This window comes from Tripterygium wilfordii, chromosome 5 (assembly GCF_013401445.1).
Source record: "Tripterygium wilfordii isolate XIE 37 chromosome 5, ASM1340144v1, whole genome shotgun sequence".
Taxonomy (NCBI): Eukaryota; Viridiplantae; Streptophyta; class Magnoliopsida; order Celastrales; family Celastraceae; genus Tripterygium; species Tripterygium wilfordii.
In genome coordinates this window covers 11,223,413-11,250,109 of record NC_052236.1, presented here as the reverse complement: position 1 = coordinate 11,250,109, position 26,697 = coordinate 11,223,413, and the positions used below count along the sequence as shown (strand labels likewise).

The 26,697-nt window shown below is 37.1% G+C and overlaps 2 protein-coding genes across 2 annotated transcripts; both read right to left on the bottom strand.

Annotated features, from left to right (window-relative positions):
• Positions 1-1,213: 1,213 nt before the first annotated feature.
• On the bottom strand, positions 1,214-14,424 carry LOC119998696 (1,4-alpha-glucan-branching enzyme 2-2, chloroplastic/amyloplastic-like). Its single transcript, XM_038846068.1, has 22 exons — positions 14,166-14,424; positions 13,318-13,451; positions 12,782-13,038; positions 12,068-12,166; positions 11,868-11,910; positions 11,528-11,587; positions 10,622-10,702; positions 9,631-9,747; positions 8,809-8,892; positions 7,897-8,018; positions 7,649-7,768; positions 6,671-6,800; positions 6,473-6,583; positions 6,043-6,171; positions 5,419-5,522; positions 5,113-5,257; positions 4,042-4,189; positions 3,831-3,931; positions 3,526-3,603; positions 2,706-2,861; positions 1,964-2,038; positions 1,214-1,879 (listed from the first exon to the last, which is right to left on the bottom strand). Exons 1-22 carry the CDS (start codon positions 14,296-14,298, stop codon positions 1,772-1,774), a joined length of 2,535 nt encoding a protein of 844 aa, XP_038701996.1. The 5' UTR covers positions 14,299-14,424; the 3' UTR covers positions 1,214-1,771.
• A 1,500-nt stretch (positions 14,425-15,924) lies between these two features.
• Positions 15,925-25,467, bottom strand: LOC119998909 (ABC transporter G family member 34-like). Its single transcript, XM_038846384.1, has 20 exons — positions 24,692-25,467; positions 24,452-24,572; positions 23,946-24,034; positions 23,719-23,803; positions 23,333-23,623; positions 23,149-23,239; positions 21,848-22,748; positions 21,512-21,672; positions 21,294-21,397; positions 20,983-21,148; positions 20,822-20,893; positions 20,097-20,233; positions 19,119-19,451; positions 18,699-18,989; positions 18,492-18,575; positions 18,193-18,326; positions 17,836-18,063; positions 17,447-17,618; positions 16,914-17,168; positions 15,925-16,443 (listed from the first exon to the last, which is right to left on the bottom strand). The coding sequence occupies exons 1-20, from the start codon at positions 25,075-25,077 to the stop codon at positions 16,174-16,176; spliced, it is 4,371 nt and encodes a 1,456-aa protein (XP_038702312.1). The 5' UTR covers positions 25,078-25,467; the 3' UTR covers positions 15,925-16,173.
• Positions 25,468-26,697: the final 1,230 nt, after the last annotated feature.

Sequence of the window (26,697 nt, the reverse complement as noted above, 5' to 3'; positions counted from 1 at the left end):
AAAGCCTAGTCTATCACTATCACCATCACCATCAAACAGCATATGTGTGAGTGATTGTGTTTTTCAATAGAAAATGGTGACACTTGTCGCCCACCACAATGGTGTTACATTTCAGTTAAGCTCTAGAGTTGTCAGTTTTTGCTTGACGTGATTTGAACGATTAATTTTGGGGCAATTTAGTTGGCATGGTTACAGCTGCTTGATTGCCACCTTCATTGATGTTTTTTGTATGCTTGTGTTAAATGCTTAGTGAATGTAACTTCTAGAAAATTCAGCACAAAACTATATACCAATATCGTTCTTTTTTTGCCAAACACTCTTACGGTCTTGTTATTTTTGGGTTGTTGTCACTGATTTTTAGGCTCAAAAAACATGGTTGTGCAAGAGTGACTTGACTTTTGTTTATATACCAATCCGATATGAGATAAAATCTTAAACAGTAACATCGTCGACAGTCAATTAGGCTCTTGTGTTTGATTCGTGATCAGATCATTTAGTACTTCTGTTTTTTAGAAATGTAAAATTTGTGATCAGATTGTTTAATCCTTCTGTTTTTTAGAAATGTAAATCCTAAGATCTTTTAAGCAAATATTTTGGCCGTAGTCCAAATTGTTACCATATTATAATTACCAGCCTATTACATATCAACAATATTATCCGTTTTGGGTTGTTCGATTATCGTGAATATAACAAAGCTCGCATGACTTTGCCTTCCAAGGATGTCACCCATCCGAATAGTGCTCACTTTTTCACCAAGAAAATGCATTATTGATGATAAAGAATTGAATCTATCTATATATGTTAACACAAAGCCTGCATTTATAGATGGGCCGATCGATATGAAAATTTAGCCCACAACTTTAAGGGTAGCTTTAGTCATACCCCAATTTTTTCTAAAGACACCCCGTCAATTGATTTTTATAGGGGGTGGTCAACTTAGATTAAGATGTCTTTAGAAAAAATCGGGATGTGACTAAAGCTACCCCAACTTGAAACCAGCTTAACCACCATATGAATGTTGAGCGATCTAATAAAATGCAGTCCATACTTACCAGAATCTGAATGCTGCAGTTGTCTGATGCATCGAAATTAAATCTGCACCACTTTCTTGAGATCACATTTACTTTTTGCCCATCACATTGCTTAGTGGAAATCTCAAACGTAGCTTCAGTTGGATTCAATTTGCTTCAAAATTTATCTCATCCAATACAAATGTCTACCAATGGAGCAAACCTTTATTCAAATTTTCCCAAACAGGTAAAATTGGCCGTCCATTTGAATAGAACCAGGTCCATGATAAACTGATCCTACATGAGAAAGTGCAAACAGATCTACACACGAGAAGGGAAAAAAAAATTATACACAACTATGATGTGCAGAGTCCAGGCCAACCCTCTAGGTTTGATTATGATAATAACCATAACTTCCGCGGTACGTACCGTACACCAGAAACGTTTCCATTAGCTACCCCATAATTTAGATTGCATGAGTTTAGCATATAATTTACAGGACGTGAAGACGAGACTTTTTGACACATTCAAAGGCGAAAATTTCCCTATGATCTGCATGAATATGAAATTCTATGCAAATGATCTGCCTTCTCGTTCTCCTCTCAAGTGTCTTGTCACGGGTTTTGCCTACAAACTACGGCAAAACAAATATACAAGGATTCTATATTGCTGCCATTATTATTAGATGTCACCTTGAAAATTTACTTTGAGCAGCAGTACTGAATCCTTCACATTATTGTTTCACCAGGAGCATCTGTAGCTTAGAGTTGTACAGGTTCCGGATCATCCTCTTCCAGGGAATAAACAACTGCTGTTCTACATGGTGCATAGACTAAGATGGAATTGGGCCTGCTATCGTAGAACCCTTCCTGCAAAAGCGCACAAATGCATAAACCACCTAATATTTACGAAGAATAGAGAAAGGGTGGAGATTTATGTGTTTGTTCTCTTACATGGCTGAAATGCTCAGAATCGTGGTCAATCCTATTGAAACCTCCAAATAATGGATCATCTGAATCCAACACAATCTGAAAGCAGTAACAAAAATGACTTAGATTCACAATGGTATCTGCTCTTAATTTTCAAATTGGATGGAAAACGAGACCGACAGAGAACTACCATTATTAGGGGGGGGGGGGGGGGGAGGGAGGGAGGGAGACCATGATTGACCCACTCATTTAAGGAGTGGTCACTATGAAGAAATTGCCATTAAATGAGCATAAAGATTGACTCCACCCATTTAAAGAGTGGGTGTAAGTTCACAACGGAACCACTCTTCACTTTAAAATCGTACTTGCTTGACCGCCTAAAACAAATATTCATGCAGAATCTCACACAACGCGATGGAACTGCTTCGAAAAACTGAACCTCCAGTACAAAAAACATCATACAGCAAATGTTTTCCCGATGATGAAAAGCCAAACAGTAGCATTCTATCAGTAAAATTCCTCAAAATAATGCTCAATCGTGGTCAGCATCCCATTTTGCACAATGACAGCTTGAGGTATCTTGGAAGCTAAGAAAAGATTTACACAGGTTTTTTGTGCTAACAATTTCACAAGTAGTGCTTACTTTTTTTAAAAACAAAATAACATTGACAGGGTAGGGCCCTATTGGTCTGTCAAAATTTAAAGAACAAAATTTTTGAAAGGCGGAAAGAGATTTGAAGATGCAATATCAATAAGTAAAACATACCTTGTACTTTCCTGGCTTTAAGCAGCCAACTCGGTAGTCTGAATAGCTATTAGTCCAATGAAAGTTGAAGACAAAAACCAGATTCCCCCTTTCAAAGACAATAATTCTACCTCCTTCATCCTTCCGTGATATATATTGGTGCTCAGAAGTCATAAACTGTTTCAATAATTGTCCCATGTATCATATGTCAGAAATTTGAAAATATCATGAATGCAATGAATAGTACGACTCTGCATATAGATATATTTATCTATATCATAGAAGGAAAATAATAAAGAAACCACGCAGTAATATCTAAAAAATAACTCAAAAACTCCATAAGAATATCTACATAATAAGTTATACACGCTTTTAGCTGATAATCCACCTGAAATAGCCATCTGGCATTCATGAACACGGTGGCACAAATGGAAAAAACCTAGATCTAGATTTCCACTTCTTTTCTTTTTAAGTACCAAAGTTGACACTTCTCATAGGGTCCTCTGCGACAAAAGCCACCCCAGTATATATGTTAACCATCAGATTCGATTAAAAAAGTTCTCTCTATTCCCCCATTTGAGGAATGGCATTTGAATGATGACATCCCTAACATATCACTCCGATGTCTATTCTCTATAAGACAACATTTTTTTCTGCAACAGCTTCAGCAGACCAAGGACAAATAAATTACAAAAAGCTTCTCATATCTCAAATACTTCAAATATTATATCATAGTAAAAGCAAAAAGAAAATATCAGTCCTATAATTTTATAAAATAGGTATGGATCGGCAACCAGAAGATAAGCCGTGAAGCCAACAAAACAACACAATCAAGACTTACACCATAGGTTTCCTCAAGATGCTGCATTGCCTGATCAAATTCTTGCATCCCGCGATATCTTAGATAATCTGCATCCCCCTGTATAAATTACTCTGGAACTTCAGATAGATGCAGTTTCAAGAAGTCTCCCCGATAAACTTAACAGGTTTTGAAACACAAAACTACAGATTAATGTTTTCTAATGACATAAAGAGCACTCTCAGCATAGTATTTCAGCTAGCAGTCACTAATCTAGACAAGCATCAGGAACTAGTGATTTGGGTCAATTGACAACATGATAATTATCATTATGAAATAAAACTTACGAGATCAAATCTACGTCGGCATTTGTCAAAGCTGGAATTGTTCCCAGGAACTACTTTGCCATTAGGAAGATGTTGATCACCCCTAGGAAAATCAATCCACTCTGAACAAAACAATTTCCTATGAGAATATGCACAGTACCGTTTCAATGCAATTATGATGGAAAATAGGATGGCATCAAATGATAGTTACTATTATAGTAACCTTTCTTACCAGGATGTCCAAATTCATTTCCCATGAAATTCAAATATCCTTCTCCACCTAATCCCATGGTAATGAGCCTAATCATTTTATGTAATGCTATACCACGATCTATACGAGGAGTCGATGGTCTATCCAGAGCCATGAAGTCGTACATATCCTGAAAATGGCATTGAAATAAAATAAAATATCCCCGTAATATAAGTTACAAATTTAAAGATAATGTTCAATTTTTTTCCATAAACACAGGAAACATAATGGTTATGTGGAAACAGATAAAATCCTTGCCATTCTCAATCAAATGATAATCTATAGCACAAATACCTTACAATTATATTAATTGTAGTAGAGATGTTTTGCTTTTCTAGCACTATATGTATAACGTCTTCTCCATATTTTCATCTTATTCCAGAACCTACTAGCTACTATACAGATTAAAAAATGCTTGATCATGTAAGTCCTTGAACCAAACTTGTAACTTACAGGTAACCGGTCTTAAAATCCTTGCAATTAATTTTACAATATTTTAAGTTACAAGAATTTGGCATCCTTTCTTTCCAAGTCCGACCGTCATCCCAAGCACCCACTATTTAATGGATCTTGTCAATTCTTATCATTTTAATATCCAAACCATGCCAACAATAACAAAATGTACATCAAAAGGGTTACATAACTAGACCACACAAACGGTACTGACGGTAATTGATACTGTATTTCATGCTCAAATATCTCATTCATGTATCCGTATAAAAATATCATTCATCAGAAGTTAGTCATCAGATATTATAGACTATTGCAGTAAAAAAGAAGTGATAAACCCATCGAAACAATTAAATTTGGATTTCAGAGTACTTCATGGTGTTCTCACGTTTTCGTGAAGTCACGTTCAGAACATATATAACTCAACAACAAATGTGGAAATATTAAGGTATAAATGATCTCTAAAAGGAGATGCATGCGACACATTCCAGCAGAGAAATATCCATGATCCTTAACCAAATATTCTGCCCAAATACGTCTTCCTTCAACTAGTAAATCAGTGCATGTAAATGGAATGTGTAATACTAGTAAGAAATTGTATACCTTGTCCATCAACCAGAATGCAATTGTTTTATCCCCAACTAGAGCTTGGTCATGACTCTCAGCATAAGCAACACACTTTTCCGACCACCTTCTGTTGGTAAGAGTGTACACAATATCCCCCATTTTCCAATTTTCATCGTTCTTCCTACATAAGGTAAAATTGGCCAAACAGCAGATCAGGCTGAATGTCATTTATTACACTTCCATTTTTTTGAATGCAATTGGACTTGCATTGATATATAGGAAAAGCTTTTTTAAAGGTTACTAAAATGTCGACAAGTGTAGGGAGCTTTAATAGAAACATACTGCAGAAGTTCTATCCATTTATCAGCTACGGCCATGTGTAGGCGGTAATCGAATCCCACACCGCCATCCTCAACTGGAATGCCAAATGTTGGCATTCCACTAACCTGTAAGGACAGAAATAGTACTTTGAATCAAACAATAAGGAGCAAATACTACCCATTTACTCATTAAGAGAAGACATTTGCTGATTTATCCACCATCATGTTTATGGTTTTAAGTTTATCGCGTAAGGCTTTATTTTAGCCACTACGTCTTCTTAGTTGGATGCATGCTCAATTGTGTCCATGCATTTCACCAAGCACTTCCTTTCAAGAATATAATAGCGAAGTGAACAAGGCAAGAACTAAATATGAAGTTGGCGAAAAAGAAGTCAACACAAGTACATGTGCCAGCAGATAGCTCCATCTGTGTGTATATGAGCAGAAACTTTCATAAAACATCTTTCAAACTCGAAATGTTTACGTAGTTTGTCGCAACATGTTTGGACTAATCTCCAACTACTTAAAACTGTATAATAGGTTGCTTTAGTTTGCCATGCTATTAAATCTGATAACACTACTCCACAACAAACTGGGAAGAATTGGAACTACCAACATGACATTGAAATGGGAAAAAATAACATACATCTTCACCAATGGTAACAGCTTCAGGGAAAAGTCCATGAATCATATCGTTAACCAGCATTAAATAAACCAGTGCATCGACATCAGTCTCAAGTCCGAAGTACTCATTGTAGTTTCCAGTAAACGCTACCTAATGCAAGATCAAAATAACAAAAACAAAACAGGACAAAGAAAGCAGGGTGTCATCTGCCAATAGAATAGAACAACAAAGGAAAAAGTCACACCATTTAGAGCCCTTAATAAGTTGAATGCTGAAACAATCTATAAGACAATTACAAGAAATTGTTGGGACAATTCTGTTGAAATAAGAGAAAATCCGATGTCACTACCATCCCTCTATTTGAGTATGCAAACCATCCAACAACAATCCAGTCACAGTAAATCAACAAGATACTTCATATATTATCTTTTTGAAAGAGATCAGATGTCACCTGCAATCCATGATGAGAGTACATCATTGAAGTAACACCATCAAATCTGAAACCATCAAACTTAAATTCATCCAGCCACCATCTTGCATTTGACAGAAGAAATCTTAAAACCTAAAACAGTTAAACAAAAATTAATTTCCACCATTAGGAGGGAAAAACAAGGAGGCGAAAAATTATCATATCACATGAAGCACCCACTTCCCAGTTTCCATAGTTGAAAAGGCGTGAATCCCACATCCAATGATAACCTCGTGATCCAGAGTGGAAGTAATGGCCATCAGTTCCGTCAAACATGTTCAATCCATCCAAGACATTATTTGACGCGTGGCTGTAGTCATTTAATAAAACAAGAGGTCAAACATGGCTGGTGGTACTGTTTTTTCCCTTCGCAAAATTTTCAAAATAACATCGAAAGTAACTCAGCACTGTAAGAAAATTTGATATGGGCCTCACATAAAAATACACTGAATCTAAGACTAAAATCTGCTATCCAATCCAAACGACAGACAACATAAAGAGTGCAAATTTTTAAAAATTTCTTTTATTGACATTGTATTTTCAAATAAACCAATAGCATCACGTAACACCTCAATTTAACTTCAAGAAAATTGATGATTTAAAAAATCACAATAAGAATACAACAGTTATTTGTTTTAAGGTTCTCAAAAATGCATTATAATGTAAATGCTACCATATACCATATTGTTCAATTAAATGAAAAGAGCTAAAAACTTGTTATACTTGGACTTTCCAACAGAAAACTCATGGCATCTCCCAATTTTAGGTGACATTCATGGATGATCAAGGAATTTCTAATAATTTCATACATCCAGTATAATTGTATTTTTCTAGTTATTAATATAGGTCAGGCAATCCCATCAAAGGTCGATTAACATCATAAGAAAAATACGAAAATCTGTGGAATTAAGTCATATGATTGTTTAGAAGCAAAGCAACGTAAGAGCTCTCAACTGACCAACTACATCAGCTTCCACAAAGCTTAAATGCATCCCCCCAATTTCTACCAACAATAATACAAAACTAACTTATGCAAGAAAAAAATTAGGCAAATCTAAGAATAGGAGTCATCAACCAAAAAGAACAAAATGGTATTCAAAAGCACCCAATGATTAGCCTCCATCTAGTGTAAGTTCTTCATCAAAAACTAGTTCTTACCTATGAACAATATCCATGAGAACAAGCAGACCTAGCTCATGAGCTTTATCTATAAGAGACTTGAGATCATCGGGGGTTCCACATCGACTGCTAGGGGCAAAAAAGTTTGTGACATGGTACCTAAATCACATAAATGAAACTTAAGCCTCTTCATAATGAAACAACAGCCAATTCACATCAAATAGTAAAAAAAAAAATATGAAAAGCATAAAAGCATAACAGGAGTTTATCCTAAAAAATGAATATACCCAAAGCTGGCATAATATGAGTGCTCTTGGATAGCCATTAGCTGAACAGCATTGTAGCCGAGCCTTTTAATGCGAGGAAGTACATCATCTCTAAAGTTGGCATATGAGTTAATCATTGGCTCCTGCATCTCAAAATTGGTATGAGTCTAAGGAGTAAAAAGAGGGAAAATGATCAAAATAACTACAATATGAAAGAAGAAAGGGTGGAGAGGCTGTAGAAAAGTCAGTACATAACTTGACCAGTTTACATTTTTCTACCTTTCTATAAGCTTAGAGATTTCGTTTTACTTATAAAATGAGGAATTTTGGCAGGGTTTGCACAGACCAATGCATGTGTGCTTTGCAGCACAAAACAATCAACATAATGGCTGGACAAATGACAACAATGCAAGCATCGCCAGCATCCTAATGGATTTAGAGTCTTCTGCAGAGAGAATATTTTGGAGTAGGTCATAAGGAAAACATATCAGGAGGACCACATGTTCAGTTGTGGGATCATTGCCATCATGCCCTGAGGGTAGGCATTTTGAATTCCCACATCCCTGTTGAATACACAAACTGAAAAAAGAGAGAAAAGCACTCATTACTTGGTGCATCAAGTATTTATGTGTTGCGTCTAAGTAGCACCACCACCTAGAATGGTCGATTCAGTTTGTCAGATTTTGAGACATGGAGACGCCCATGGTGACCGACGAAGATTCTTCACTAATAAGCCTTGAGGAACTCTAGGATCACTTTCCACTATACTAGTGAAGAAGCATTGTAGAATTATAGTTCCATGTATCAGGGACTTTTAGAAAAGCTTCAAAGGGGTGTTGCTTTGACAGAGTCGCCATCCAAGGATTTTGTAAATATTACAAACCATAGAGAATCATTCATAAAATAATTATTTAGAGAGAGGGAAAGCCGCACCGTACTACTCATTCCAACGTGAGCCTCATAAATCCTTAGAGATTCTGGTCTCTTTGGCTGAGGATGTTGAAATATATATTTTTCCTGAAAAGAAACTAAGAGCACCATTACCAACAAAACATAGTGGCAGAGTAACATGACAAGTAGACTCAACTAGGTTCACCATCATGATCATTTGACAAAAGCAGTGCACCTTTAACTACTTTGTTCCTCTATGAAGGCTCTATAATGGTTTACTGTTAATAGGTGGATCACTCTTAATGTTACATTTTCAAAGGGGTTAAATAAAATTTCATCCCAATACTCACGGAACTGTAGTATAATACGGGAAGATGGTGGGATGATAAATTGGTAAGCCTGAAAAATTTCATGGTGCCAATAACAGGCAAAATGGTAGAAGCTTCAATACCAAACACACAAATTAATGCTTGGATGCAACCATTTTATGTGGATGTGGGTGCTTGCATCATACTTTGATTGGAATTCAAAATAAGGTTAAAACTTCATATTAAAGGCTGTCACTTCCTAGAAATATGTTTCAAGGTTAAAAGTATTAAGCCATTGACTAACACAACTAGAGCCTTCCACATCACCATCTCATCCCAACTAGAACAATGTTTTATTACAATTGGCTCCAATTTATACCCTTTTCTGTGTTTTGGTGATTGCAAATGAAAATTTTGATTGTATTTCAGATCGTTAATCACATAGCAACTAGTTTTCGATGTGAAGAGTGGCCCCCTTTCACCTCAAACTACATCAGTTTTATCAAAAGTTCTCTCCAATCTAAACAATTCAAGAGAGAGAATATCAAAATCATACCTTTTCCGGAGGATCATAGTATATGCCATTGTATGGGATTTCACCTGGAGCCTGTACCGAGAACTGAATCCAAGCAGGAATGGAATCTTTGATGCCAGATGGTGTATCCATGCGTATCTAAAATACATGGTCAAGTCAAGAGTTTTGAAACCTCACATGACAAGAAAACACAAAATGTGATAGTGGATGAACTGGAATTTTTATATAAGACAATATATGTACTTAACCACCATAAGTCACAATTAAAATCAAGTTTCCTAATGAAAGGACGAAGCAAGAACACAACACATTAAATTCTCGACAGATTGCAAAGTTAAAAATCAGCAGCAGTTGATATTGCAGTAAAAAAATGACAGTAATTACTATGAGATTTTCTGTAGCCGCAAATAATAATACAAGATTACAGTAACAATAAGAATGAGAAAAAGGGAGAGAGAGAGAGATGGGAAATGTCCTAGATATTTGTGCCTCCGAAAGAAACAAATATTCAATGCCCTGTTATCAAGGTTCAACGAAATAAGAGAAGTAAATAGGCATTACATGGCCCAGGACAAATCCTGACTCCTAAAATACAAGAATTTTCCACTGCAAACTAAATGATTGATATTCAAAAAAATAACTGGGAAATATAATGTATAAAACTTCTAGATACTTGTAAAAGTTACTAGGAGGTGGCCAAATTGCAGATTTGTTCCCACTACATAAAAGAAAAACCAGATTCCACAATGAGGAGCCTGCATCTATTATTGATAGAAGTCATAGAACTTGCAAGGTAGCTTTCATTGCTACCACCACTAGTCAATCAACTCAAGGTCAAGAGAAGACAAATTTATCTGGCCTTTTTTTTATGAAGTACTAAGCTTAGTCACAATTTTTTCTTCTGATTTAGTCTAAACATAGCATTTCAATATGTTTTCTGGTGCCTAACAAATCATCACTATTTCGTCCACCAATACGCACATAATATTTGAACAATTTGATTAAATACTACCTTCACCCTAGAACCATGGGGGATTGCCGGTGAACCATCAGCATTGTTCGGCAAAAAAATCTCCCAAACACCAAACTCATTCTGCATCACATAGAATAAGTTCATGTGTTAAAAGATGACAAAACTTTTAACAGGAAAATATATCTTCATACAACATAATAATGAACAGTTATCAATTGCAAGTAAAATAATTATCAGACTTCTAATACATGGACTAGCGACGTGCTAGCATATATCCAGCCAGCTATAATCGGAATTTTATCAGATCAAAATGACGTTTTGGTCCAAACTGGCTCCAATGCATTAACAAAACTGCTGAGACCTTCTCAAAGCTTCCTAGTGCATTAAGCCAATGCTTAAGACCATCTCACTTGTGCCTGGTACCTTAAGCCAATCCATTATTGAAAAACAACCAGCTCCCAAAGTGATGTACCTAACCAAGCAGTACCACCTACTAGAAGTGCAACGAACAACAGAGAGCCCATGCACAAATACCATATCCTTCTGAGGGCAATTGATAATAAATCTGAATCTCCAGTTTTTTATCAAGCAATGTGATGCTCTTCTAGTTTTTAACTAGAGACTCCAGTATTCGTTATCTGTCCATCTCCTCAAAGTTTTTCTAATTAAGTAGTTAACCAAAGTCCTGGGTATTGTTTATGGAGATTTGATTGTCTCAATTCCTTTTCAAGGAAGTATCTTTGAAATGTGGCCAGATGAACACAGAATTGAAGAAGAGAACAAGGACATTATAATCCAAGCAAGATAAGGATCCTTGACAAGATTAGAACTCTAGAGTATAAACCTATCAATAGATAGCAGAGACATGTTATGGAAGGACCACAAAGTCAATATGCTAAGAAGATAACGCATAGAGTTGGATATACATTTAGCAAAATAACATACCCTTTTCATCACATCTCCATTTGGATTCCAATTGTTAAAATCTCCGATCAGTGATGCTGACTGAAAATGATGTAAATGATCAGTATGGAATGAAGCAAGAGAAAATTAAAAGCTGTGCCACAAGTAACATATATTCACACAGGAGTGTTGTAAAATCTAGTACTTGGATGCTTAGAATGTGTGAGATATTTCATGGACTAGACACTAGCACTTAGCAACACAAGATTTCAACCTGAAGCAGAAGCTAATACTCGAAAAATATTCTGAGTAAGGCAACCTCCGTTTTCAGCATAGGGCTCAACATAAAAACCAGATTGGACAGAACAGAGTCAAAACAAACCTTAGCTCCAGGTGCCCACTCCCTATAAGTTATTCCGGTGGCACTGAAAACCAGTCGAGATTAATATCAGCTATTGCAAAGTTTACAAACCACGAGGAACTATTTAGACACAGACAACGAGTGGAAAAAAATAAATAGACCATTGAAATTTTCACTGGCACTATTCCTCTAACGCTGATGATTAATGAATATTTCAATACCTGCGCGTGAAACCAAACTTCTCATAGGCACGAGAAAACACCTCCAAACCACCTTCATACTTGTCAATTTCCGATCGTATTCTTTTGTACTGTCCATAACTGTAATTGGACAAAATCCAGAGGTACAAAAAAAAAATTGTTTTGAGAATATCCAGTCAAACTAGAAAAAATTACTAATTAAGAGAAAAAGGGGGAAAAGATAAAGAAGAACAAGAAGAATCAGAAACATAGTATACTGGATGTAGAGCTTGAACTTATATATACTTTCTAACACAGAAAGGCATTTTCTGGAAATTATATATCGTGCCTTGTTTCATGCAAATTATAACAGTAATTCAGTATCCAGGATTTATTGTGAAGGTCCCAATCAATAGAAGGATGTGTTCGTCCAAATAGTTTTAGTGTCATGAATCATTTTCCTGGAAGCGCGAAAATTGGCCCCATTGGTAGATGAAGCAAGACATTGTACAATGAGGCTTTCCTTAAGCCCATGTGAAGAGAAGTGTCTGATGCAATACATTAACGGCACAATGGCATGGAGCAACACATGATATGAGTACATGAATTGTATACAAGCTTATTAATATAGCTATCATGACAATTTAAATATGCAATGCCAGAAATGCAGTTGGTAGCTTTTAACCATTAGCACCATCAATTTTAATTGCTCACAACTGAAATGTATCACTTGTACAAAAGGCAGAAGAAACTCACCGATAATCGAGATGGCCACGGTGATCATTCAAAGTCGGATCTATTTCGTATATTTTCTGTCCTGTGCCAGGAGGCGGAACAGACCTTGGTCTAGCTTCATTTTCTTCAATGTTTACTGCCTTAGGAGAAGGAAAGGATGCATCCTTACTGTGAGCTTCAAAAGTATCATCTGCAACTGAAGAGGTCATAGAACTTTTGTTGGTTTCCTCTTCAACCAGGACATCTTCCATTGTCGGACTATCTACATCATGGAGAGCCTATAAAGGCAATGAGAGAAGTGAAATTAAGATTTGAACAGAAACGGACTGTATAGTGAGCAAATAATAAGAAGCAAAACAGCCATTCAGAAAAAGGAAGTCAGTTCAAGAAAACAGTGAACATTTGGAGAGGTATGCTTCTTAAGCAAATAAGATATATATTAATACACAAATTACATAAATACAAAAGCATATACAAATTTAATCAAGCCTGACAACGTACACCATCCAGGGACATATGTGAAATGAATTTAAACTTTTAGAGTGGTAATCACAGACCTGAGAATCTCCCACAAGTGCACCTGGTGCTTCAATTTCATCTGTTGAGCTTGAGGCGCCATCAGTTTGGCCACCAGGAACCGTTAAAGATGAGACATCAGAATCATAAGAAGACTTTCCAGCAAAGATCTTCCCTACAAGCCAACATCCAATCAGCTCTACACGTATCATGATCATTAACAACGAATAGACTAGTCTAGATTTCACAAAATACATAGAATTAAGGATGTTTTTCCAGTAATTTCTATAAAGCTCGAGAGCATTCCTTCAAACAACTTTCAAATTAACCAACCACAAACGAAAATCTGAGCCATAATTAAAAAAACACCGACTGTCCCCTCACAAGATTCAGACACAAGCGCAGCGGATAATTCTTTATTCGTTAAACAATTCACGTTCATAAAGCTCCTATAGTGGAGGCACAGAGGATGTCAAAATTTGCAACCCATTGTCATCATTTACCAAGGATTCATCCTCCAATCAAATCCAACAGTTTTTTTTAAATAGAAAATAATCTCATTAAGGCACGTACACAAAACATTACAAGGAGGCAAGATTAACAGCCGATTGTTGCTGTGAACAAAAACAATACAAATCATGGATACTTCTGCATTGCAGCTAATTAGACAATGCCTACTCAATCACATTCGTTCTTCTGTAGAGCTAGTCCATGAAACACTGGTATTGGTTCATTCGCTCAGAATAAAACGAATCACTGGTGCTAAAAACGACAATATAAGGAAAAGACAATCATTAGATAACAATAAAAAATCAAAACCACAGAAGCGATTCATACACACAGGAATTAAACAGAGGAACTCAAAAGAACAGTGAGAAAGAGACAATACAAGAGAGCGGTTCCTTCTTCAATAAGAAAGACAGATTGGAAACATTCCTCCGATCACCATGGTTGACAGAATGAGACGGCTTGTGCAGCGATGGCACCGAAGGAAATCGAATCCCCGATATGGCGTACGCCATATTTATTGGTAGGGTTTATAAGAGAGTGAGAAAAAAAACAGCAGAATAGGCTTCGTTTGACTACAGAGAGAGAGAGAGAGAGAGAGGTTGGCTGAATTAGAAACACTGGCGAGAGAAGCGTGAAGAGAGAAGGAAGAAAATATCAGGAGAGAGTGGCGCTTGCTGCCAAGTTTGTGTGTTTGCTACGTGTGCCGTGGGAATTGCATGGAGATGGGCAAGTAGGGTCCACAAGAAAATCATTACTCTCAATATCCACCGTCCATCACTGAATGATTTTTCCCATTTGGGGAGAGGAGATGATGGGCCCCCCACGTGGGATCTGTTACTGTTCTAATGTAGATTTTTATTTAAGAAATAAAATAAAAGGCCGTGGATCTTTAATAATTTATTCGAATTTCATCTCCAGTTAGCCAATCAGATATTGACACGTAACGGAAGGAAGAAAGAGCGTAAAAAGAGTGATAACTTTTTAAATACTTGCTTTTTAAGAACCTATCGAACACGAACAGTTTGACATCTGAGTTGACTCGAAAAGATTGTATAAATATCTCAGTGACTCGTCTCAGCTTGCGGTAAAACCACGCGCAGAAGGAGGGTTAGGGATAGCCGGATGGGGATAGCCGGGATAGGAATGGGTTGTGCTGAAAGACGCGAACCATGCAAGTGGAGAAACTCAAAACAATACCACTTGTCAAATAAGGCATATCTCAATCTCCAAGTATATTCCTATTCGTCAGGAGATAGGACGATAGGGGCTTCAATTCTTTGTTCTAATTTTAGCTCAATTATTTCTCAAAAATCATGTTAAACCATGATTTTTTTTTTGAAAATGTAATATTAGAGTTTAGAAATTAGGAATTAGGGTTTAAGGTTTAAGGTTTAGGTTAATTATCAAAAAAAATTATGGTTTTTAGTGTTTAAGATTTAGGATTTATTATTTAGGGTTTTTAGGATTTAGAATTTATTTTTTCAAAATCAATTATATTCTAACATTGTGAATGTCAATTACTCAATAATAACACATTTTAATTCATGATTTAACAATTTTATAGAGAGAATTGCAGCAAGGAATTAGAGCCCCTATCGTCAATGTCTTACCTTTTATTGGATTTGAGATTTAGACGCAACCCAACACCTTTCTCCACATGGATTGGGCTTTAGAGCAATGGACTTGGGCCTTGTACGGTACACACCGATGATAGGAATATCTCTGAAAAAAATAGTTCATTTTGCATCATAAGGGTTGTTAAGAAAATAATCATAATGGAAAATCGACCGATTCTTTAAAAAATTTACCGTTCGATCGGTCAAATTCAAGTCAAGTGATTAGATTGGCAAAAAAGGTCATCAAATGTTGTTTGACCCAGAATTCTTATCCTAGGCTTTAGTGGTTTTCCTCTCTCTACTAATTCCAGTTCTTTTTGGACCCTGCTATTCTTGTTTAGCGTTAAAGGAATTGTCATTTCACTCGAGGGGAATCGGATTATCAACCATCAAGATGAAAAGCTCCATACTGATAAACATTACACAATTTCCAGTTAATCACATATTAAACATCAAGACAGAGAAATTGATCCAAGCACTTGGGGATTTAGGTGAAATCTATAATCTAAGGACACATTGTAATGCCAAAAACATAAAATGAGAGTTTATTCTAAGAAATTACAGAGTAATTTGTGTACAAACCACACAGCATCCCCTTGTTTCTATATTAAAAAAAATAATGCAGATGACAAAAGAAAACGAGCAAAATAAAAGCCAAAAGGAGGTGAACTTGTTCCCCTGAATCCTCAACTGATAAATACAATAAGTGACTTTCTATTGACCTACAAATCAAATACAAATACCAACATGTTTAGATTGAAGCTGCAAGTCTTATCTCCTTTGGAAATTGAGGAACCTAATGCCATAGACAAAGACAAGGAAGAACGCCAACACAAAGCAAGCATCAACAACGGCAACTACCGGGAGGAAATCATAGTCAAATCCCCAGCTATCTTTAAGGAACTGCTTCATGGCCACATTACCCGAACCAGGCACTTCAATCATAACGTCTCTTTTTCCCACCTGAGATGTGACAAGGCCGTAGAGTGTCCAAGCCACGGGTGAGCCCCAATAGTACCACCTCCACCAAATAGGTATTTGCTGCAATGGACAAAGTAAATTGGATGTCGGGTCATGAACAAAGAGGTAGTCATAAAGCTCTCGAATTACGAACGAGAAGTGCACAGAAGTATGGGAAAGAATAGACAACTTAAAACAGCTTGAAGTCTATTCTCTGATGAACTTATTTATGTCAAGGTCATAGCTTGTGGGAAAATTACAAGGCAAATAACTATGCCATCAAAATTCCAATATTTATTTTGTTACAAAACTTGCTCGTATAGAGTTGTTATTTAATGAACAAAACCACGAGACTACAGCATAGCTGATGTGACGAATGGTTGAAACCATTTCTGGTATTATGAAGGTTATTCAAAACTTGTAAAGATTCTAATATGAAACTCACTCCTAATTATGATGTGGATGATCACATGATGAGCTGTGCAATTCTGTAATTTCTATGCATATGCATATATATATATATATATATATATAAAGCTTAGAAACTGTACCGTCCGAGGAACGAGAAAACCAGAGAACAAATTCCAGAAACTCAGTAGGAAGGACATAACTATGGCAGCAATTTGGGCGCCTGGAGTTAGAGCAACAACCATCATGCCGTACAATGTGAAGGTCATGAAACACATAAATATGCAGTAGTAGAACCACACGAATCTTTCCACTTGCCACCCAAATCCAATCATGGCATAAAGGATAACGCCATAAATAATAGTCTGAATAAAAACATAGATTCCCTCTATTGCCACCTGCACAAGGACAGAAGTAGTTCTTTAGTAAAATAATCACCTGCTTTACAAATTTTCTTCTCGTTAATAATCTTGTCAGTTCTACCAATAGTATCAAGCAGACCTGCTTGAAACTGCTAGCTTTAGATAGAGAATTTCTTTATTGTCCATGCTAATCGTATCAAACAATTTAGATAAATCCTATTGGAAGATATTAAAGGCCAGGGTGTGGGGTGTGAGAACGAAATGAGAAATACGAATTAAGAAATTCCTCTAGGAGGAGGATTACATGAAGTTACCTGAGCAAATGCATATGGAAGTGGAGAATACATCCCAGCTGCTCTTTCACGGTAGAAAACTGTCCTTTCAATAGCGACAACAGACTGCACAGAATTTGCATTGCCTGCTCCAAGAAAAAGGACTGCGGAATACATGGCTCCCAATATATTTAATAAATCTTGTTGTCTTGTTCTGTATAAAAGAACAAATTTGATGAGACAGTGAAACTGCCAACACAAAACCAAGATTAAAATCTTTATTTAACAACCACATCCAACGAATAAAGTGCACATTGGACTGTGATGGGTCCACATACTCCTATCGCAGAATTAATCGCGCTAAAAGTTCAAAATGAAGTTTCTCAAGTATCCAAAATACCAATTGATACAATAAAGAATTTGAAACTTACATGTTTTTTCCTTTGTCCCAAAAGATAAGACCAAATATAAAACCAATGCAAATTGTCATGAAAAATCGGATGGCATTATATTGAGGGTTCTTCCAATAAGAATTCCACTGTTTCCAGAAGCAGGCTCTCAACTGAACGGGAAAAGGTTGGGAGTATTGAGTTGGGAAGTATAGATCCTTGGAGCCCGGTGGTGGAGTACTGAGCTCTTTGATAAGCTCCTGATTCCTCCTAAAAAATTGCCCAAATAAGAAAAATAAGCATAATAAAGCCAAACAATGCAGTCCAAGCAAGAAAAAAATTACCAGAAATATAAGTCCAATAACAAAGAAATATGTGCAATATCCCATTTTCACTTACTGATAAAGTGATGAGTTTGCAAAAATTTCGGCGAAATCCACATTAAGTTGACCCTCAACTGACGTAGCTGTGACGTCAAGCATCCATGTCGCAGGATTGTATCCTTCCTTGATCTTAGGAACCCCTGGGACAGCCTGTAACAAGTTATGGAATTTAGTCGAGATTGCAATTTGCATTAGCAGAAAGACTTGCAAGTCTATGGCAAACAACTGCATACAGCTTCAAGAAGAATTCGTATCCTTTTATGCCAAATGAAATATGGGAGAGGAGGATTTTAAAAAAAAAAAAAAAAAACTTACCTCAAAGTATTCTACAAGCTTGTGAGAACGACGTCCAAGTGGTCCAGCATATATGACTTGCCCTCCTCTTTTCATTAATAACAGCTGCAGTATGCGCAAATATCCAATTGACAAGGTGAGATAAACATGCATAGAACTTTCTACGTTTTTTGCGTACATACATATAAAGAAACAAACCTCCTAACAATTTTGAGAGTCCACTCATACCTCATCGAAAGCCTCAAAAATGTCTATGCTCGGCTGGTGAATTGTGCACACGACAGTTCTACCTGTATCCACAGTATTTCTCACTGTGCGCATAACAATAGCAGCAGCTCTGGCATCAAGGCCAGATGTCGGCTCATCCATAAAGATGATTGATGGGTTAGCAACTAACTCTACTGCTATTGTCAGCCTCTTCCTTTGCTCCGTTGAAAGACCATCTACTCCTGGAAGGCCAACGATAGCATCCCTCAATGGATTGAGCTCAATCAAGTCCATCACCTCATCGACAAACATCTGTAGCACACATGTAAATAAATAAATTTTGAATGGAGGAAATAGTTCAGACAGAGAGGATGATGACAATAATAACAATAACAATAACTACTATCACATATAAGGTATTTCAGAACTAATTCAACATACTTTTCGCTTTTCCCGGCTTATGTCTTTAGAAAGACGAAGCCATGCTGAGTACAAGACAGATTCATAAACTGTAACATGTGGTGAATGAATGTCATTCTGTTCACAGTAGCCGCTCACACGAGCAAATGTTTCTTGTTTCTTTGGGTAGCCAGAGATGTTTATGCTTCCTTCAATATAGCCACCAGTCTTCCTTCCTGCTAACACATCCATCAGGGTTGTCTTCCCAGCACCACTAACGCCAACTAATGCTGTCAGTATCCCTGGTCTGAAAGCACCACTAACATCTCGTAGCAATTGAAGTCGGTCTTCATCAACTCCTTGGGCCTTCATTTCCTGTTACAAAAAGACAAATCTTTTTGCCTCAATGATGGCTTGTAGAATCACGAAAATTTTAAGATCTTAAGCTGACAAGAGCTTAAAGATTGTAAGAAGAAAGCATTAGCAGTTTCAAACCTTCAACGGGGCTCTCAAGAAAAAGTTCAAATTAACATATATACTATGGGCACCAAGATGCAAACTGTTCACTTGCACCACTCTAGCAGGGTTCCAAAGTAGCCCTGTTGTGGTAGACCACAGTTAAAGACCATGCATTTTGAATTAGGGTATAATGTGGGTTTAACCTTATACAAGGTAATGTCTCCTAAGTGATTCAGAAGCGTTAAGAAGATAATCATTGACGAGGAAAAAATGCTATTGAATGATACTGCATTCATGCTGTTCCTGTATCCATTGCAACACAAGATTGACCAGTAAGATACTCAATTAGGTTAAGAACATTTATATTGTTGCATCCTTATTTGAACAATGCACAGAGTTGCATCCTAATAATACAACTTGCCAGTTGCCACAAGCTGGAAACCCTCTGAGTCCAAGGGCAAATACACTTTGTTTATGCATCACTATTTTAACTTGCATGAGAAAAAAACTAATATCAAGCACAGTAATTCATACAAGTCAGAAAAAGAATGAGTGACTTACAGCAGGCATATCCACATAGTAGTTCACATGATTGAATGCAAGTGAAAGGGGCTGGAAGGGTAAGACCATTCCTTTTTTGGGTCCATGCTCTGATGCTTCAACCACTTCTGAAGAATTTCTGACCACCATTGCAGTACCTGTCCCGATTCATACAAGTTTAGATACCTCAAAGAAGATGCTTTCACTGGCAATGGTCTAACCTTTGGACAAGTTCAATTTCTAAATTCCTATTTTACATTCAGTTAGAGACATCTAGAGATCACAGGTGAACACATGGCACAACGGTAGAGATCACAGGTTCAATTCCTACTTCCAAGAAAGTCTTTCCACAAGTTATGTGGGGTAAGGTCTGCGTACAACCATACATCATACCTGTCCCCGACCCCGCCCACTACGGGAATCTTGTGCACGGGAGTTGTTTTTTTTTTTTTACCTTTAGAGACACATTTGAGCATTCTTTCAATAAGCCATGCCTCCTTGAATGCAAAGTTCTCTCCCATTCTCTCTCTCTCCCCCCCCCCCTCTCTCCTCTCATAAGTCTTTTCTCTGCCATGAGTTAAAAAAGAAAAAAAGAGAAAAGTAATAGGAAAAGGAGGCTGACTGAATAGGATTGTGACGATTGTCTATTTTCACTCTACAATTAAAAGGCCCACTTCCATTATTTTTTCAGGTACAAGCAAACTGCCCACTAAGGATATATATTAGAATAGGGTTGGGGAATGAACCTTCTGTGGATGACTTCCTTTTCTTCTGGCCCTCATCCTCATCCGGGACAACATGTTTAGAGTCTCCCAAAGCTGAAATTGATTTCACAAATATAATGACTTGTCAGCATTACATTACAATTTCACCACAAAGCAACCTCACAAATTAGAGGAGAACTTACGATTCAAGAAAGTCAATGCCGCAATAAATAACAAGTTGAAGATTACAGAGAAGGCGAATAGTGCTCCAATGCAAATCCAATACCAATAGTTCTTCGTAAAGAAGCCCCTACTCTTGAGAAGCGCTTGCCCGACTGTAGGTGCGTTAATTCTTGGGTCTAGATTGGGCTGCATAGGACCAAAATGTTAAACTCTGTTACCATCACTTGCATCCCTAGAATTTTTATTTTTAAAAAAAAATGTATAGTGCATGAACATTCTGCAGATGCGATATGGATCCAAAAAAAGAAAATCGAAACATTAAGAGACTTACTCCGCTCCATCTGTCATCAAGAAATTCGTTTATGAGTATGGCATTCTGTCCATACATCATAGGAGAACTATAGAAGCCCCATATCATCCATGGCTTGATGTCATCTGCAGGCATGGCAGGGAATGATTTAGAGGAATGGTTCATAATATAATTCAATAGGGTCAGAAACAACAAGCTTCAAATAACAATTTAATAAAAAAATGGAACCAATGACGTACCTTTGGAAACAATGAATCCTCCAAGCACAAAAACAATCAGCAAAGCAAAGGAACCCAGCGTGTTGGCAACGACTGCTGTTCTTCCAAGAGCGGCAATGAACCGAAAAAGCCCCAGAGCCATCTGATGTATACCTAAGAATGCCAAATATTGTCGGAAAAACCTGAAGAAATAAAGGTAAAGAAACTATCAGTACGAAAAACTTACTGCTGTAAGTATCACCAAGTCATGGCCATCATTAAGCCTGTGATATGCAACATCAATTGAATAACCAGAGTCTATATCAAGGGATGAGAAAACCCTAACAAAGAAAATTCAAACACTATAAGCCACTCTACCTGCTAGCACTTGGAGCAAAACCAATTGTGTAGTATGTAAGAATGATCCAAATAGCTGATTCCATGAAGGATAAAGGGATCCTAAGGACCCATATAGGTAAGGCAAATGCCCAAGAAGGATAGAACAAGGAATCCCTCTGTTTATAGAAAACGGGGAGCCTGAAGACAGTCATTGCAAGTTCTGCCATGCCATTGAACATGACATTAATCAAACTGAAAAAGAGTGCTCCAAGATATTTGCCACCACCTTCAAATGTGCCTACTGTCATTTCTGTCCTGAAGAAAACTGTCATACAAATTAATGACATGATTGTAATCTGGGTAGTCTTGAATATGTACACAAAACTATTGCGTTTCATTAGCAGCCACTCTCTATCAAAGCATGCCTTGAGTAATTCCCAATTGGTAATGCCAAACTTATCCTTCACTAATGCTGCTGGATGGGCTCTGGATTTATCATAAGGAACCCTCAGATCTGATGCAAGCTGTTGGCCAATGTGGAACGACTGGAAGCCTTGCACAAAGTCAGGAACCGAAATGTATCTATATGTCTGGTTCTTCTTGTACCAATATTGTTCCTGATCCTTCTTAGAAGTTACCTCTTGTAGAAAGTCAGCAACTCCTTTTCTTTCAGGGCACTTGAAACCCATGTATTCAAAGAACTCGAGGACATTCTCTCTCGGACCTTGGTAAACAATTTGGCCTTCTGAAAGTAGGATAATGTCATCAAAAAGATCATAAGTCTCTGGTGCTGGCTGGAGAAGAGAGACAACCATTGTTACATCCATTATATGAACCATTTGCTTCATGAATTTGCAAATCTGGAAAGTGGTGGAACTGTCCAGTCCTGTTGATATTTCATCCATAAAAAGAGCCTTTGCTGGCCCAACCAACATCTCTCCTGCACTCAGTTCAAATAACAATTTTTAGTCTGATAACATAAAATCATCAATGCTCAAACACCAAGAACTAAGAAATGAAGAATTATATAAAAAATAAGTAAAATATGTGAACGTTCGGATAGTTGATAAAGATAACTTGAATACAAGCCGTCTTTGCAACATATGTGACCTATATCACTGACTGACCTCAATAGATGTTTCAAAGTCCATGAATGCATATACACAAAATCCAGATGCATCTAAATGCGAAATAGACACACGTTGAAAAAATAATTTAATAAAGAAATACGAAATTAAGCATTTCTATTCTAGAATGAGTGAATAATACTAGTGATGCAATAACTTTGAATAGATAAATAATACTTGTTAAATGGTTACTCTTGTCCTGGAAAGACATACCAGTTGTCACACGCTTCTTTTGTCCACCAGATATACCTCTTCTCATTTCATTGCCAACCATAATATCCGCACAAATATCCAGCCCCAATATCTGCAAGATATCCATAATAAGTCAATCTCTGTAAGTATTGCGTTCAACAGAGAATAAGAAATTTTGTTGTGACTTGAAATACGGAAGACAAACCTTGAGAACATAATCTGTAACCAAACTGGTTTCCTGGCCTGCCATTGATGTGTTCTTCATAAATGCATCAATCTCTGGATCTGGCTTGATTCCTGCCTCTTTTTCACGTCTCGAGAGTTCAGCCAACATTTCATATCTTGTCCCAACACCTAAGCAACGCCCTGAGAAATCCAGTGTCTCTCTCACTGTCATCTCTCCATAATGAAGATCATGTTGACTAATATAAGCACAGGTCCTTTGCGGAAAAAACTCATTCAGTTCATGACCGCAGTATGTGATTTTCCCAGATGACTGTACAATCAGATTGATTAGAAACCAATATATCTGTTCTGCGTAATGATAATAGAAAAATCAAATTAACATTGTAATAGAAGTATCAAACGCACCTTTAGGTCCTTCTCAAGTTTCCCTGCAAGTGCCATCAAAAATGTTGTTTTACCGGACCCCGGAGGACCAAGAAGAAGGGTCATCCTGCAAAATTGCCAGATGCGAGTAATTAGTGTAAGTGCATATTCCAAAGTAAACTATCTACTTATTCCAATATGCAAATTTAACTTTCAGCATCGATTTTGCGTTTATACCAGAAAAATACAAACCAATTTCATGAAAGTACCTTGACGGTTTGATCACGCCACTAATATCTCGAAGAATCTGAATTTTTCTTTTCTTGGAAGGGGCTAGATGAATGGCTCCAAGAACAGACTGTTGTTCACAACAAATTAAAAGAGAGAGAGAGTCAATTTCACTAAAAGCATTAAATCACTCACCAAAATACAATTAACTGCTTATACTAAGACCAAAACAGCATGCAACATATCAAGAGAGAAAAAAATAAACAACAAATCAATTTCAACACAAATATGGTCGGTCCTTTAACAAGGATAGAGTATATAATTTTGGGTATCGGTTGTTCTTTTTCTTTTACTTTTTTTTTTATTTTTTGCAAAACTTTCACTGGAAAACAATAAGCCCAGGCTAGTAGATAAAACAAATTACGGACACGGACCAGCCAGAAGTAATAAAGCTAATTATGTACTAAAATAAACAGGGACTATCTCCTTGTCTCAAAGAAATTTCTCTTTCAACATCACAAAAGGTATTGAAGAAAGAACGAGTTACCTCCGCTGCGTTCACAGCGGCGTTAAACAAAGTAGGAAGTGCTCTGCTCCCTACACGCACTTCGCCCTGTACCGATAGATGCTCGAACCTGACCTCAATTTTTGGAATCTCAATTCCGACTCTGTATCAATAGCCACAGCAAAATTTTTAAATAATCAAACTAAATCGAAGCCAAAAAAAATATGCAAATAACCTTTGTTTCATAAAGAAAAGGCAATCACGAGAAGAAAAGTTTTTCACCTATCAGTCCTGTCCCTCAGTCTCCTAAGGAACCTTTCATTATCATCCTCAACAACTTTGAGCATACTCTCCATCAATTGCTTCTTATCTTGCATACCAAGTTTCGTCACATCCACTTCATGATGAGCGATTCTTCCGTTCTCAAGAACTTGCGACAGCATCCCCTTCCTCAGCCGATCATAAGTCGGTAGCCGTTCGATGGCGGCCCACCGTAGCTCGTCCTCGTCATCGTTCTCCTGTCTACCGCTCCTACTGAACACGTCCGGCGGAGGCGTCCAAGCTTCCCTTAAGCTCGCCGACGCCCAACTCCGTTTGCTCCCGGAGTTCCAACTCCCTCGACTGCTCATAGATCTAGCTAAATCATCACCGGCCAAAGCCGCAGCCATCTTGTCGATCTAACAAGACCTCCGGCCAATATCAACTCCGTAACTGTCTGATTGCCCTTCCGAGGCCTTACTTAAACCGAATTGAATCGGCTTAATAAAAATCCGGGACAACTACAATCACGGCTTCTTGCCTAATCACACAATCAAGCCAGTTCTCCACTATCCAAATATAAAACTCAGCGAATCTCGATCCGATCGTGCCGCGAAAAGCGTTAGCCCTGGTTGCGTGAGCTTTAAGACTTACTTGTTAGTGAGCACATACAACTGAACTCACACGACTTTTGCGCTTGAATCAATGGAAGAATAACAAACTTCTGCAATGATCCCTGAGATTTGGACTTCGAAAGAGAGAGAAAAGGTGAGAAAATGCAAGAGAGAGAAGAATTCATTCGAAGTTGATGATATTGGATAGGCTATTAATAAAGGGATGGGAACAATACATGGAGCCCGTTTAGGAGTCAAATTGAGGATTTAGTCAAAATTGGGCGGGCCTGGCACCACCAAAGTTTGAATAAAGACGAAGAAGTCTGCTTTCAATTGAAAACTTTCCCTGGATAAATATATAATATAATAAATAATAAATATGATATAATTATTTTCGAAATAATTTAAATAATGAGACTAAGTCCCTAAGATATGACCTGTAATTTTACCAAACTAGGCAGAGGCTGCTGCGTTGGGAGTAGAGGTAAAACATTCGTTCCGGGTCGGTTCTAGGTCAGACAATTTCATGTGTTTACAAAATATTTACATGTTTGTAACCTAACCTAAATTGAATTTTAAACATACTTAATTGATTAAACCCAGATTGATTTTAATTCAAACAAATAAACCGGACAATAAACTAATCTATTTGTCCGGTGTGTGGACCCGGATCTAGTTTTAAATCAGACAAAAAAAGTTGTTTGGAGTCAAATTTCGAACATATAACTTATGCTCAAACTTAATTTAATCCAGATCGAACAAATTCGATCATCTGAATCAAACAGCATTTTACCACCCTAATTGTGAGCTGTGAGTTGCGAGCGCGCCATCTAGAAGGGGTAAAAATGTATTTTGATTGAATTATATAAATACAAATAGTTTCCTTACTTTGGGGGTGCATTTGAAATTGGGAAACTTCCTTGCCTTCTAGAAAACAAAAAGGATATGCGTGTATAAGATCGTATATTGTATTCCATTGTCATCTTTTTTTTAACCAACAACCTTGCCTTCTAGAAAAACAAAAAGGATATATATGTGTAAGACATTATCGTATAGTGTATTTCATTGTCATCTTTTTACTTTAACCAATAACCATATTACCCCGCGTTGCTAAAGTAATAATTATGTTTATGATATTTCATAGAGATCTTGAGTTCGAGTGTCCCTCGTGATCAAAAAAAAAATGATCATATCATTGAAGATCTTGGCCTTTGAAATTCGATATGGGTCAAAATTCAGAGCGCGATTACAACCATATTACTCCCAATGAAAATCGAATTCAGAGCTTTTCAATTATATATGGTTTGGCTCTGGTTCTGGTTCTATTGTCATCTAACATTAATGAATGAGAGGCAATGACTGCGGTAGGCTGCTCAAGGACAGCCCCTCTTCTTCCTCATTGTTTTAGCCAGAAAA

Coding starts and splice junctions, on each gene's coding strand:
- LOC119998696 (XM_038846068.1), bottom strand. CDS start 14,298: ATGGCGTACGCCATATCGGGGATTCGATTTCCTTCGGTGCCATCGCTG. Junction 6,801..7,648: donor CTCATGGATATTGTTCATAG/GTAAGAACTAGT, acceptor AAATGACTACAG/CCACGCGTCAAATAATGTCT. Junction 3,604..3,830: donor GCCGACGTAGATTTGATCTC/GTAAGTTTTATT, acceptor TAATTTATACAG/GGGGATGCAGATTATCTAAG.
- LOC119998909 (XM_038846384.1), bottom strand. CDS start 25,077: ATGGCTGCGGCTTTGGCCGGTGATGATTTAGCTAGATCTATGAGCAGT. Junction 21,398..21,511: donor AGGATTCATTGTTTCCAAAG/GTACGTCATTGG, acceptor CCATGCCTGCAG/ATGACATCAAGCCATGGATG. Junction 20,234..20,821: donor AAGGAAGTCATCCACAGAAG/GTTCATTCCCCA, acceptor GAATCGGGACAG/GTACTGCAATGGTGGTCAGA.